The following is a 15089-nucleotide window of genomic DNA, read 5'->3' on the forward strand; positions in this document are numbered from 1 at the left end:
CCTTTTAGGTTCTAACGTAGGTGTGTATAATTTGCAATATGCTAAACCGAACACAGACCAACACCCAGTCAAAATGTTCAGTATGTAGACCCCACATGAGTTAAAACTATGGTTCCTCCTCTTCCTCTCACATGACAGATATGATTGCAACTCAATGGGTCCCATTGCTGCCCACAGGGGAAAGAGATAGGCTTTGTGCCCGGCAAAACTGACCATTTTATATCATCAACTATCCTACATGCAGATATCCCACCTTCCTCCATAACAACTATTCACTTACTTCAGAGAAATTAAAGAGCTGCATTAGGGAATACCGTAAGAGTTGGACTAAATTTTATCCATGTTCCTGTTTTCATAATCAAATACTGCATTTCTTGGTAACACTAGAGAATAATATAAGGGAATGGATACTATATATAACATGCAGATTCTGTTTGGTAAGTAATTTACTGAGTTGAGGGGATATGTTCAGTCAGAACAATATACAATCGAGGCTTAAGAGACATCAAGCTCTTGTTGGCAGAAAACAAACTCTGGCAACTGTTGGATGATAAAGACAACATTTGCATGCAAAAGTTTGCTCAATATACTGTGCTGCTCTTAATAAACATTTTCCTCAGTGTTATATACCAATCTTACGGCACAACTTCTGGCCCAGAAACAGACATACAAACTTCCCTGACTGGATGCCCTGACTGAATTTAAATAACTTACAATACCATTCATATTTATGTTTATAATACATTATGCTACAGGATTAAGAGACTATTTTTTTCTTTCTGCCTCCTTCAAAACATGGTACAAGCCATTTGTAGGGAGAGAAATGGTCTCCCTGAACTAAGAAGCATTTGTTGTAGTCTTAACTCTCAAATACTATGGTCTGCTTTGGACACAGAAGCAAAGTAATTGGGTGGTGTGTATTATTTTCCTCCTAGTTTTAAGAAGCCCAGGGTTCAAATTGAGGCTGCTAACCACAGCCTCAATTTGAATCTGCCTAATAGGAATAATTGCAAGCAACCATACAGGGTAAATGTTAAGATATGCATAACTAAAAAGCCAAAACGGCCATCCTGAATTTTCTCTGGTCAAGTTGGTCACCTCCACTGTGACAGTATCACCTACTCTGATCGAAAAAAAGTTCATCTGCACAGTGTAAAAACCTGGCAGAACTATTCACTCAGTTGACTGATGCCCCTTCAATGGGAAATCACCCCAAGAAATCTCTGAGGTGGCACAGTGAGCTGCTTTATAGAAGTCAGCAATTCTATGCACGTTTACATCCACAGAAACTCATTCTTTCTTCATAAACTGAGAAGTGGTTGAAAATCAGAGATACCAGATCAGTCCAGACTCTCCAGAGCCACTTCATGGATCATGTTTTTCATTCACAGAATGTATGAAACTCCTGTGTACATTATCATGTGTGACAAGTCATGTGCACGTTCAGTACATATACTGGAAAGCTGTGATTAATCAGCTCCCCAGCATATATATGCATATTACACAAAAACAGGATTGTCGCATGCAAAAATTTACACACAGTGCTTTCTTCTCCATGCAGGACATACACTATGAATGAAGCAGTCTTAAAACATTTACAGTGGAGAGGATCTAGGTCAGTTATATCCATTGGACCCTAAGATGTACTCCCTTCCCTTTCTCAAGATATAAGAGAGCACAAAATGCACTTGGGACTTCAAATACGGCAACTTTAAAAAAATTAAGTCTTTAATATTTAAATTGCAAAAATATTGAATCTTCCATTAAATGGGAAGTAGTTTGTTGTGTGCATGTATTGAGATCCCTTGTAGAAATCTCAGACCTTAATGTAATCCAAGGATCAACAGAGTTTGGCAATAGTATCTTAAAAACCACAACTAAAAAAAATCAAGTTTGGGTACTTATGGAAAAAAAGCACTTTGATCACGTTCCAAAAGCCTCTCTCACAGCAATGAATAAGTACAAATACATGGGGGCATGGCGGGGAGAAACAACTTCCAAGTAGGTGTGAGCAGTGGCATAGCATGGTCTACAGCCGCCTGGGGCAGGAGGCGGTTTTCCTCCCCCACCAGGGGCACGCAAAGCCTTGCTTGATGATGTCACTTCAATGACATCATCACATGGGCACCCCCCTCCCTCACCTGGGCCTTCCCACTTGCCTCCCCACCGCCTTCAGCCCACCCGGCCGCCAGCGAAGGGGCGGGAAGGTGAGCAGCGAGGCGGCCTGCCTTCCCGCTTGCCTCCCTGCTTCCCTGCCGGGGCGCCTGGCAGCGCCGCAAAAGGGGCGAGATGCTGAGTGGCAAGGCAGACCACCTCCCTGCTTGCCTCCCCACTTCTCTGCCTGTCAGGGCACCTGGCAATGCTGGCAAGGTGAGCAGCGAGGCAGCCTGCTTACCCGCTCGCTTCCCCACCACCTTCCGCACCGCGGGGCAAAGCGGCGGGAAGGCGAGTGGCAAGGAAACCCGCTTCCCCACCGCCTTCCGCACTGCTGGGGCGCCTGGCACTGCTAGCTAAGGGGCGGGAAGGCGAGCAATGAGGCGGCTCGCCTCCCCACTTCACTGCCTGTCGGGGTATCTGGCAACATCAGCAAGGTGAGTGGCGAGGCAACCCGCTTCCCTGCTCACCTCCCCACTGCCTTCAGCACCGCGGAGAAGTGGCGGGAAGGTGAGCGGTGAGGCGACCCACCTTCCCACTTCGCTGCCTGTCAGCGTGCCGTCCGCACTGCCGGGGCACCCGGCAGTGCCAGCAAAAGGGTGGTAAGGCTAGTGGTGAGGTGGCCCACCTTCCTGCTTGCCCGCCTGTCAGGGTGCTGGGCAGAACCAGCAAGGCGAGTGGCGAAGCAGCTCGCTTCCCCACTACCTAACACAGCACCCAGCAGTGCTGGTGAAGTGGCAGGAAGGTGAGCGGCGAGGCAGCCTGCTTCCCTGCTGGCCTCCCCACTGCCTTCCGAGCATTGGGGGGCCTGGCAGCACCAGTGAAGGGGCAGAAAGGTGAGTGATGAGGCAGCCCTCTTCCTCACTCTCCTCCCCACCACCTTCCGTGCTGCTGGGATGCCCGGCAGTGCCAGCGAAGGGGCAGGAAGGCGAGCGGCGAGGCGGCCTGCCTCTCTGCCTGTCAGGGCGCTTGGTAGCACCGGCAAGGCAAGCAATATGGCGGCCTGCTTCCCCGCTCACCTCCCCACCACCTTCTGCACTGCTGGTGAAGCAGTGGGAAGGCGAGCGTTGAGGTGGCCTGCATTCCTACTTGCCTCCCCGCTTCCCCGCCTGTTGGGGCGTCTGGCAGCGCCGGTGAAGGGGTGAGATGGCAAGCGGCGAGGCGGCCCACCTTCCCGCTTGCCTCCCTGCTTCCCTGCCTTACAGAAGCGGCCCCGCTCGCCTCCCCTGCACTGTCGGGGCGGCCAACAGCACCAGCAAATCAGCAGGAAGGTGAGCAGCGAGGAAGCCCACTTCCCCGCTCGCCTCCCCACCGCCTTCCGTGCCACGGGGCGCCCTGCAGCACCAGGGAAGGGGTGGGAAGGCAAGTGGTAGGCCGCCCACATCCCCACTTACCTGCCTGTCACAGCACCTGGTAGCGCCGGCAAGGCAAGTGACAAGGGGGCCTGCTTCCCCGCTCGCCTCCCCACCGCCTTCTGTGCCACAGGGCACCGGGCAGCACCAGGGAAGGGGTGGGAAGGGGAACAGTAGGCCGCCGGCCTCCCCAATTACCCACCTGTCGGAGTGCCTGGCAGCGCCAGCAAGGCGAGTGGCGAGGCAGCCTGCTTCCCCGCTTGCCTCCTCACCCCGCCTGTCAAGGTGCCTGGCGAAGGGGCGGGAAGGCAACCAGCGAGGCGGCCCGCCTCCCAGCCTGTCTGGGCGCCCAGCAGCACCAGCAAAGGGACGGGCAGGCGGCAGCCGCAAAGGGGCTCTCCTGGGGGGGGGGAGCCACGGACCAGGCACCCCCTCAAAATTTTGCACCAGGGGCGACCGCCCCCCCCCCGCACGCTACGCCTAAGGGTGTGAGCCCCAGCACCTCTTCGAAATTAAGCCTCAGGATATGATTTGCATGGCACTGCTGATGAGTTTTATCTGCGGATCCCAAGTCTGCAACCCTATGAAAGATTAAGTCCGTTGAAGCAAGGGGGAAGGTGCGATGTCTTTTGAGTAAACATATTTAGGATCCAGCCACATATATTTAGCAAATATATTTAGGCTCCCTTCCCTGCATCCCTCCCCACGCCCCCCCCAAGACTACCTAGGTGTTGCCCCCCCATCAGTTCAGGACTCACCTCTTCCACCTCAATCTCTTTGTAGTCAATTTCTTCGAAGTTGAGTACTGGAGAGGTTTCGATCATGTCAGCGGAACTAGCAGAAGACATCCCTTCACTTGCCAAGGAGTATGGGTCCGTGTGTACGTACGTGGGAGAAGGGGGAAAGCCTGGTACAGGGGAAGGGGAAAAGACCCGGGGCAGGGCGATGCTGGGGGTGAATCCGAGCTAAACTGCTCCTCCGGCCCTCCCCTGCTCAACAGCAGCAGGGAGAGGAGGGTCTGGCGGGGTTGCCCCCTGAGGCACGGAAAGGCCTCATACGAGGCTCTTCCGCCCGGGCTTTATTGGACCCGCCTCAAAGCCCAGCCCGCAGGGGCACGGCTCGACATCCTGCGCCTCGCTCCTCTCTTTGCGTCTGCAGGCCGCGGCCTCCGCCTGCTCAGAGCCTGGGACTTGCGTCGGCGGCCGCGCACCCCCCAGTAGAGGAGAGGGGGGTGAATGAGCAGGAACGAAGAGAGCCGCTCAGAGCTCGACCCTCGGCAAAGCAGCGGCATTCGCCGCGGCTGGCATTGGGACGCTGCGGAGGAAGGGAGAAGCCGGGAGACTCCCTCGCGGGCTCTCCTTGAGCAGCAGCTACTGAGGCAGCCCAACCAGGGCCATGGCCTGGCAGCAGCAATAATAGTAGTACCAGCTGCTCCTCCTCTTTCCTTCCGCCTTTCGCCGCCTCCCTTTTTCCGGAGCTCTCCAGCCGGGTGTCGCCTGCCTACTTTGCCGCCTCCCAGAGGCCGCCAGGGGAATGGGTGGCAGGGCGCTGTGCCTGCCGCCGTCGAAAGCCTCGCGGATTGAGGCCGTTTTCCTCTGCTAGCTAAGGGCCAGGAAGATGGCGAGCCAACGTTTAACTAACCTTGTTCATTAGCAGGCACATGCAAGGGACAGAGAAAGAAGGAAAACATATGAGCAGAGTTTCAGTCCAGTGGCATCTTAGAGACCAACACGATTTTCAGTGTATGCGCCTTGGAGTCTCAGAGCTACCTTTTTCACATACAGCTGTGACTCTGGAAAGCTCATACCCAGGATATCTTGTTGATCTCTGAGATGCCACTGGACTCAGTCCTGCAGACCAACAGGGCTACTTACGTGAAACTATCTCTAAGGGGGGAAAAGGTATCTCTGACCCCAGGTGGAGCTCCGATGCCTTGAACAGTTGCATGACAGGCAGCAATGGGAGAATGGATGCTTTCTTTCAACACTGGCTTGAAAACGCTTCACTGTTTGAATTCTGGTCTGCCGAAGGTAAGGTAACCAAATTGGAGGAGATAGCAACCCAAAGATAGGGCAGTTTCTCAGGACCAGGTAAAAGCTGGAACAGATCGGAAGGGCTGGTATGGGCAGTAAACAAATAGTGATACGACAAAAAAACAGTGGGATGTGTTAAAGACACTGGAGAACAATATTTTAGAAATGAAAACATGGAAATATCATGCTTTTATTAACCCTTTCCCTGCGCAAATGCTCCTGGAACACCACAGAATGGGCACTAAAGGAATGCTAGTACCACAAAAAAACATGGGAAGTATTAAAGACACTGGAGAATAAGATTTTGAAAATGAAAACACTGAACAGGCATGCTTTTATTAATCCTTTTCCTGCCAAAATGTTCCTGGAACAACACCGAACAGTCTGGAACGGGCACTAAGAAATGCTACTACCACAAAAAACAATACTTCTAATTGGGCACAGCAGAACAAGATTTTAGAAATGAAAACGTAAATATCAAGCTTTTATTAACCCTTGCCCTGGCAGTGAAAGGGTTAATAAAAGCATGACAGTTCAGTGTTTTCATATCTAAATATTGCTGTCCAGTGTCTTTAATGTTTCTTGCTGATTTTTTGTAGTACTAGCATTTCTTTAGTGCCCATTCTGGCCTGTTTTGTGCTATTCTGTGAGCATTTTCAAAGGAAAGGATTGATAAAAACAGTATTTCTAATATATTGAACTTGGGACATATTAAAGGGACACCAATTGACCATAGACAATACATGATTGCCAGAAGATAATCATGCTTGCCCCTAGGGAATAAAATAAATACCACGCTTGCTCATAGGGAATAAGGGAGAATAAGCTTGCCCGTAGGTAATAATGGGTACAGCAATTGCCTATAGGAAATAATGGAGACCATGCTTGCCCATAGGGAATGATGGAAAGCATGCTTGCCCACAGGGAATAATGAGAACAGTGATGGTCCACAGGGAATAATGGGAGCAGAGGTTGCCCATAGGCAATAATGGAGACCACATAGGAAATAAGGGAGTCCATGCTTGCCCATAGGCAATAATGGAAATGGCACTTGCCCATAGGGAATGATGGAATGCATGCTTGCCCACAGGGAATAATGGGGACAGAGATTGCCCATAGGGAATAATGGAGGGGACGTTTGCCCACAGAGAATAATGGAAAGCACACTTGCCACAAGGAATAATGGGCACAGCGATTGCCCACAGGGAATAAAGCCTATGAGATGGTAGTGAAGATGATGAAGAAAGAATTCTATGCTGCTTTCATTGCATCCACAAGCTCCCATCCAGCACAATTGTCTTTCGTCCGGGCCTGCAAGACAGATTTGTTCCGCTAGGCGTACAGTGGTTGAGGCGAGCGTCTTTTCCCTTTCAATTGGTCTCCCACCAGGGGGGATATGATCCCTCCCGGTCTATTGAACATCAAACAGCTTGCCACCTGCCCCCATGGTTTTCTTGTATATAGATGGATTGTGCAATAAGAATGCTGCCATATTTTACTGAAGTGTTTTATATTTTTTTCTGTGATCCACTCTGAGCCTCAGGGAAAGCAGAATATAAATGTAGTAGTAGTAGTAGTAGTAGTAGTAGTAGTAGTAGTAGTAGTAGTAGTAATGGTGGCAGAGATTGCCCTTAAAGAATAGCATGATGTGGCATGATGCAGTCAAAGGGAGCAACTTGCCCTGTCCTCTGAACACAGAAGCAGAGCCATGTATATTAGGGGTACATTTCCCCCCCCCCCACCATTATTTACAGCCTTGAATGATTCTGCTGATACCAGATGTCTTGAATCTACCATGAGTGGCTCAGGGGCTGATACTGTCATGATCACTAATGACATAACTCATATATCCAGTACAAGACACCAAGAATGACACTATGACACTATTGACTCTCTCTCACAGGCTGTAGTTTCCTCAGAAACTGCGGCAGGTGATTCCAATGATAGTGTGACTGTCTAGGGATCACTCCCATGCACTGATCCAAAGCCCAGTCAGAGACGAGGTCACGGTTTCCCCTCCTGTTAAAGATCAATCAGGGAAATATGTAGGGTTGCCAGGTACCCCTCACCTCCCGTTGGGAGGGTAGTAGGGTTGCCAGGTACCCCCCACCTCCTGTTGGGAGGGTGGAGTCCCTGGCACTTGTGTGCTGCACGAGATCCTCTTTCACCCCGGAGCTGGCATAATGTCACTTTTGTAAGTGACGTCACCATGCTGGCTGCGTGATCACTCCCGCACTCTGCACGGGGCTCAAATTGCCCCCAAATGAAGCACGTGAATGCTCTTGCAGGCAGCACAATGATTTCCAGAAGTGATGTCACTGCGCTGGTTGGGAGTATGCGCTATGCGCGTGCTCTTGAGGTGCCTGCCAGTGGTGGATAACCTCCAGGAGCTTGCCCCCTCCCGCTGATTGGCAGACAAGGGGGCAAATCCCTGGGAGTTTACCCACCACTGGCGGGCACCGGGAACCCTAAAATATGGTGTGTCAGAATTCTGACATAAACGTGGTGTTTCCAGGTACCTGTTCAACCATTGAAAATACTTGTTACTTGGGTTTGGGCATGGGTGGATCCAGTTTAAATTTGATCTACCACTCTGATAAGTTTGCCAGGATGCCAAATTAAAGTTTGGGTTAGGATGGGGTGGAGAATGTAAGCCTGTACTGGAAAAAGGGTTTGTGGCCTAGGTCTAATTAGTAGACTGCAGATATTTAGATAGACTTTAGGCTAGACCAGATTAGCAAATAGCTGATGTGTACATAGATTTGTATTAATTTGCAATAACATAAAACAATAACATAAAATTTTATGTTACTGTTTATAGTTTAAATAAAGAAAAATTCCACCAAAAAAAGAGACTTTTATTAATGTGCATGTTTAGCATAGGCTCATAGGCCATGTGTTTGAAAGGGGCCACCAGCACTAGGAGAAGTGGTGTGAAGCAGGACTGGAGAAGCTGAAAGGAAAGGGGGAGGAAGAGACAGACACATGCTTAGGTAGTGCTCTCTGACAGGCAAAGCTTGTTTCCAAGCTCTGGATCCAAAAAGACACAGAGATAAAACTGCTGGTTGGGAAAAATTGAACACTTGTCCCTGGGAGAGCAGCAGTAGCTAGTAAGAGATGAAGAAGCTGGGAAAAGCAAAGAGCAGGAATTACAGAAAGTGGAACTCTTCACTGACTCACTGAGGTCATCACGCTCGTACAGAGCTGTCCCGCTTTATTTTGGAGGAAAGGGGAACTGCTCCTAGGGCAACACATTCATCCAGCATCTTCATAAGAAGAGTTCCTACTATTGCAAGAAGGCCTTCTGGATATCTGGGACTCTGTTCCAGGCATAGCCTCTGGATAACCCCACAGTACTGTCTGTGTCTTTTACACAAATGGATTGTGAATAGGACTCTGCTCTGGGGACACTGGTTAAAGAACCAGTATTGATAGCTTTGGGAACATTTCTCACAATTGCATTCTGTTATATATAATAAATTGGATTTACATTTAGAATTTGTGAACATTACTCTAGTATTTGAACCTGGCCACCAGGACTCAGGGGGTTACACATACATTATATAATACATAATCTATCTCTTAAATCTCCAGAATTTTACATAGCTTTTTTAAAGAGTAAAAGAACACTTATTTTTAATACATAATGCAGATCTCAATCTTTCAGGCTGCATGCCAAATTTTCCATTAGAATCAACAAATGATAAATGGTGAAGCAATTTTCCTATATAGTTATTTATGAAACAGGAGTGTTTGTGCAGTTATTTTGCCAGCTATTAACATTTCTCAAATTTCATGTCAAGCGTTTGTAGCAGTCATGTGCTTATTTCCCCCAAATTTAATATTTTGCATTTGTGAAGCTAAAAACTGGAAGGCTGTTAATTCTTCGTTAATTTTTGGCATATAGAGCAGTCATCCTTCTGATAGCCCCTAATCCCCCATTCCTGCTTGATAGGACAGTGGGAGAAAATGTGGAAAAATCACTTTCACTCTGTTTGTGACCCTGGAAGTGACGTCATTATGTCCAGGCAATGCTGTAGGATTCCACTGAAACCCTATGGTTCCTAGATCATCACCCTGTCACAAGATCACTTCTGAGGCCACACTGGAAATGACAGTGTGCCACCAGAGTAGGGCTGCCAGACCCCCGTTGGGGGTGGGGGATCCCCCACCCCCGCCCCTACTTACCTGGCCGGCGGGGGCGCGCACACCTTCCATGCATGCCCCCCTGCGGTAATGCGCACCCCTGCGCATAGCAGCCGCCAGGATCAGGCCTGTTTTGGCCTGGATTGGGGCCCCTGTGTAGCGCAGGACCATTTCTGCGCTCCGCAGGGGCCCACAACAGACCCAATCCACGTCAAAATGGGCTCAATCCACGCCAAAAAGGGCGCAGATTGGGCCTGTTTTGGTGCAGGTTGGGCCCGTTTTGGGCCCCTGCGGAGCACAGGAATGCTCCTGCGCGCCACAGGGGCCAAAAACGGGCCCAATCTGCATCAAAATGGGCCCAAACTGTCAGGTTCTGATTGCGTTTAAGCCAAAGAGACTCCATTTTAACTTTGTCAGTATATCAAGTGTGCTTTTTGCAGGTGGGAAGACCACTGCTGGAAGCCTTGCAGAGGGAGAGGGATTGTTATTGTCTACATACCTCCGCCTTCCTGCCCTTGAGAAACTTTCCTTTTCTCACCCTCGGGCCATTTGTTTTGAGAACTGTGGGGAGGATGGGGCCTGAGGGAAACTGCTTATTCTGTACCTAATCCTTTGCTTGGCATTCATAACAATTCTACAGTTCAGCTAAGATCAATGTATCTTAGAATGTGTACTCTATTGGTTGACTATCTTCAGTAAAGCCTTTTGAAATCAATGGACTTTTGTCTTATTGCAAGAGGTGGGCTGAGTTGCAACTTTTAGCAAGCCACAGTCTGACATTTTGTTACGAATCACCTGTTCCAATGCCTTGGCCAGAGGAGACGGATACCAAGGCCGTGCCCGACAGGGACCCTTTGTTTGATCCATATGTCTCAAGCCCGGGAGGAGTGGAACCTGCTACAACAAGTCAACCCGTTCCGGGGGGAACGGAGTCTGGTCCTGCTACAGTGTATCCCCTTGTAGCCACGAGAGCTGGCACCCAGGACGTCCATAGGGAGTTGGGAGCTCGACCACGGTCGGCGGCGGAACCCCTGATATCCCTGCTTACGCCGAGGCAGTGGGGCTCCAGGCCTAGGGAAACGAGGGAGAGGAGAGCAAGTACGATGTTCTCCCGGTCGCTCATCGACATGAGACGGACAGTCGGTTCGTCTATGGAAGAAGGACCTAGCATCATTTGGGAGCTGCCCAAACAGTCCAGAACGCCGATTGAGGTGTGGGCCAGCAATCAACCCTGGTTTGTGTGGAATAAAGAATCAGATCAACTGGAGAAGTGGGACCCCTGAGGGGCCGACAATACCCAGGACTGGGAGACCACTCGACGCAATCAAATGAGTTGGGACTATACCGAAGTGGCTATGTGGAACATGCCACAGACGGGGCAGCGAGAGTCGGCTGGTCAAAATTGGCAGCAATTACAGGGCCGTACTCAAGCTATAGATGCGGGAATTTCAGCGGTAACGGGACTAGCTAAAGGAATCCTTGCTGGAATATCGGAGGAAGAGGAAGCAGCAGGTACTACAGGAATGGGTGTGATACAGCCCTGGTCCCGAGCTACCACATCCTCTGAGGAATATGTGGATACAGTACAGTGTACAGGTGATATGCCCCAGGAATTACCATACGAAGATGTCGATACATTGGTGCCAATTCATGTCCAGAGACTGGAGGATAGAATCGGGACAATGGAGGAAAGTCTGGCTCATGCAGTTCATCTGCTGTCGGTGCTAGTCATGGAAGGAAGAAATGAGGGACAGCAGCAATTGACTGGTGAGCATCCTGGAGCTTCGGTGAGCCAAGGGGTAGCAGCCCTACAGCAACTTGTGCAACAATGTTTGGTGCCTGTTCAGAGGGGCTCCCCCATTTTGACGCCAGCCCAGGGTCAGGTCCCTCCTCAACTCATAGAACTACTGATAGCACCAGAGGATGATCGACAATGGCCAGTGACGCTGCCGCCCGACCCTCCATTAGGACCACCTGATGTGTGCCAGACGACCTCCCTCAAGGACCCCCTCCACCTCCTCAAGACGACAATCGTCAACCAGCGGGACCCCCGGAAGAAAGGGGCCAAGAGAGACCTCGGGAACTGCCTCGACCGTTACTCCAACCACGAAAGCAGCCACCTCCCTTGCAACCTCAACCGCAAGAACAACCTCCAAGGCTCCCGCCGCCGCAGGAGCAACCGCCTCATCATCCCCTACCAAGAGGTCCAGCACCGCAGCCATTTTGACCCTACCAAGTGCCTCCAGGCCCGCTACATCCTCCTCAGCCGAGGCCCCGGCGAGTACCGCCCGCACAACCTATCCCGAGGTTCCCGGATCCACAGCCAAGACCGAGGCCAGTACCCTTACAGTATTACCCTTTACCAGCTCCAACCCCAGTCGCTCGACAACAAGAGTTACCGATGGGGTGGGTGAAGTTGGAAGCTACGTTTGACGGAGATCCTACAAAACTAGGATTTTTCTTAGTACAAGCTCTACAATTTTTCAACCGTTGGGGACATTTGTTCGAGGACGAAGCGAGTCAAATCGAACATCTGGGATCCTGATTGCAAGGAAAAGCGGCAGAATGGTATGTAACTTTATGTGAGTTGGGGGTCCCGGAACTAGACACCTTGCAAGGCTTGGTGGCGGCTCTTAGAGCACAATATGAGGACCCGTTAGAAGAAGATAGAGCCCGTACGGAATTACAAACCATAAGGCAAGGCAATCTGTCTGCCATAGACTATGTTACCAAATTCCGGCAATTAGCGGCTAAATGCCCCAGATGTGAAGAATCAACTAAAATAATTCTGTTTAAACAAGGCATGAATCCTAAATTGCTGGACCGGGCACTCATGCAAGACAATCCCCCGACCTTATTGGGTTGGATACAATTGGCCTGTGAGGTGGAAAACTGCATGCAGGAAATGCGTCTTGTAGAGCAACAGCAGGCGACTGGGCACCGAAGAACATCGGTTATTGTTCGAGGGGGAAGAGGAGTAGGATCTGCAGCCAGAGGAGCGAGAGAAGCTAGATGGCGACAAGGATTGTGCTTACATTGTGGTCAAAGCAGCCTTTACGCAGTGCAATGCCCACTCAGGCCTGTGCAACGAACTCCGCTCCCGCCTGTGTGTACAACCTCTGCCGCCCTTCCCCCACCATACCCCCCAACGCCCGCTCCCAGATCTTCTAGAGGATGAGGCGCAGCACGCAGAAACCCTCTAGAAAAAGGATTGGAGTTAGAAGAAGTCATGGATTTAGACTCATCAGCCTTAATAGGAGAGGAAGAACCAGTGAGCCCGAATTTGGGAAACGAGATGGATCTGTCATAAATGGACCCAAACGGCAGATCAAAAACCCTTCCATTCCAGTGGTGGAAAGACCAAGAGGGTCCATTTTATTCATGCCTGTTACATTAGTCAATCCAGATAGAAAAACATATTAGTGTACAAGCGCTCATTGATTCTGGATGCTCCAGAGATATCATTGCACCCGCTCTAGTTAATGGACTAGTGCTCTGAGTAAAAGACCTAGAAATACCTGTCATCTTTGAACAAATGGATGGCTCTAACATGAACCCAGTAACCACTGAAACTGAACCTGTAATCACTGGACTGGGGCAACATTGGGAGATGAGATCGTTTGTAATTAGCCCCACCGCCAAATACCCTTTAATCCTGGGCAGCCGATGGTTGTGGGATCACAACCTAGACATTGACTGGCCGGTCGGGAGCATCACATTTCGGCAAGACGGCTGCAGAAACCACCGATGGAACCAAAATTGGGGGGGAAAATCCTCCTCGGATGGAGGAAGCCCTGTTAACTAAAGAAGAAATTAACCAAATACCAAAAGAATATCGAGCATTTTTGCAAGCATTCACTGAAGAAGAGGCAAACGCCCTACCTCCCCATAGGAGGACAGACTGTGCAGTAGAAATCCTTCCAGGAGCCACATTACCCAAAGGGAGATTATATCCAATGAGTCCCTTAGAAAGAGAGGAGCTACGCAAATTTATTGACACCAACTTGGAAAGAGGATTTATCAGGCCAGCTAACAGTCCTCACGCAGTGCCCGTACTTTTTGTGAAAAAGAAAGATGGACGACTAAGACTGTGTACTGATTTTAGAGGCCTCAATGCAGTGTCTTCCACAAATGCATATCCAATTCCACTCATCAGAGATCTTTTCAACGTCATGGCCCAAGGTAAGATCTTTACAAAATTGGACTTAAAAGATGCTTACTTCCATGTTCGTATAAAAGTAGGGGATGAGTGGAAAATCGCGTTCAATATGCCTCTAGGACAGTATGAATACTTAGTTATGCCATTTGGCCTGTCTGGAGCACCTTCGGTTTTCATGTCCATGATCAATGAAGTTTTACATGATTTCTTATATAAAGGGTGGTCGTTTATCTAGATGATGTGTTAATTTATTCAGAAACAGAAGAGGAACATGTGAAATTAGTACAACAAGTATTAACCACTCTCATGTACAATGAACTACCCATTAAACTGTCCAAATGTGAATTTCACAAAATAGAACTGAATTATTTAGGATGCTGCATCTCCAAGGACGGGTTAAAAATGGATCCAGCCAAAATTCGAGCAGTACAAGACTGGCAACCCCCCACTACATGTAAAGAACTGCAATCTTTTCTGGGGTTTGCCAATTTCTATCGAGAATTCATAGAAAACTTTGCCCAAATAACACTTCCCCTCACAGAATTACTGAAAACAAAAAATAAAGGGGAACAAGCTAAAAAACCCACATCTAAATTGATGTGGACTCCAGAATTCCAAATTGCTTTTAACCTTTTAAAGCGGCAATTTGTTTCAGAATCAGTATTGCAACATCCTGACGAAACTCGCCCATTCATTGTACAGGTAGACGCCAGCGATACGGCAATAGGCGGAGTCCTTCTACAAAAAGGAGAGGACAATACCCTTAAACCTTGTGCCTATCTTTCACGAAAGTTTTCAGAATCAGAACGAAATTGGGGACTTCCGGTTTGGGATCATGGTGGTCTGACGCAGCTCTGAGAGCGGAGCTGTCCGAACCGCTGTTTGTGAGGGCTAGTGGGGTGCTAGATCGCCCGTGGCCCCCTGTTCTCAGGTGGAGAACAGGCATGAACGCTCAGGATCCAGAGGGTGCATTGATCTCGGCTGTGGGGGGAGATCTGCACAACGATCGCCCACCCAGCCTTGAGGTCCCACTCGATGAAGGATGGCAAAGATCTCTGCAGCGGCTTTGGAGTCATTGAATTGACATAGGATCACCGTACCCAAGCTTCAGTAACTAATTTGCACTAATTTGGAATATTTTGAGTACTGAAACAGCTATTACAACCCGCAAATAGAACTATTAAGGTAAAGATTGCTCTCTCTCTTTCCGAGAAGAAATTTGGTAAGAAGAACTGAATTAATTTG

The 15089-nt window shown here is 49.4% G+C and overlaps 1 protein-coding gene across 4 annotated transcripts in view; it reads right to left on the reverse strand.

The window, feature by feature from the left end:
- The window catches only part of MAP3K7 (mitogen-activated protein kinase kinase kinase 7), a 46439-nt gene extending 41507 nt beyond the window's left edge, over positions 1-4932 (reverse strand). For all 4 annotated transcript variants that reach the window (XM_054974406.1, XM_054974400.1, XM_054974396.1 and 1 more), the window contains exon 1: positions 4265-4932. In XM_054974406.1, the coding sequence (XP_054830381.1) occupies positions 4265-4354 (90 nt within the window). In that variant the 5' untranslated portion in view covers positions 4355-4932. The remainder of the gene's footprint in view (positions 1-4264) is intronic.
- Positions 4933-15089: the final 10157 nt, after the last annotated feature.

Source organism: Eublepharis macularius, chromosome 1 (assembly GCF_028583425.1).
Source record: "Eublepharis macularius isolate TG4126 chromosome 1, MPM_Emac_v1.0, whole genome shotgun sequence".
Classification (NCBI taxonomy): domain Eukaryota; kingdom Metazoa; phylum Chordata; class Lepidosauria; order Squamata; family Eublepharidae; genus Eublepharis; species Eublepharis macularius.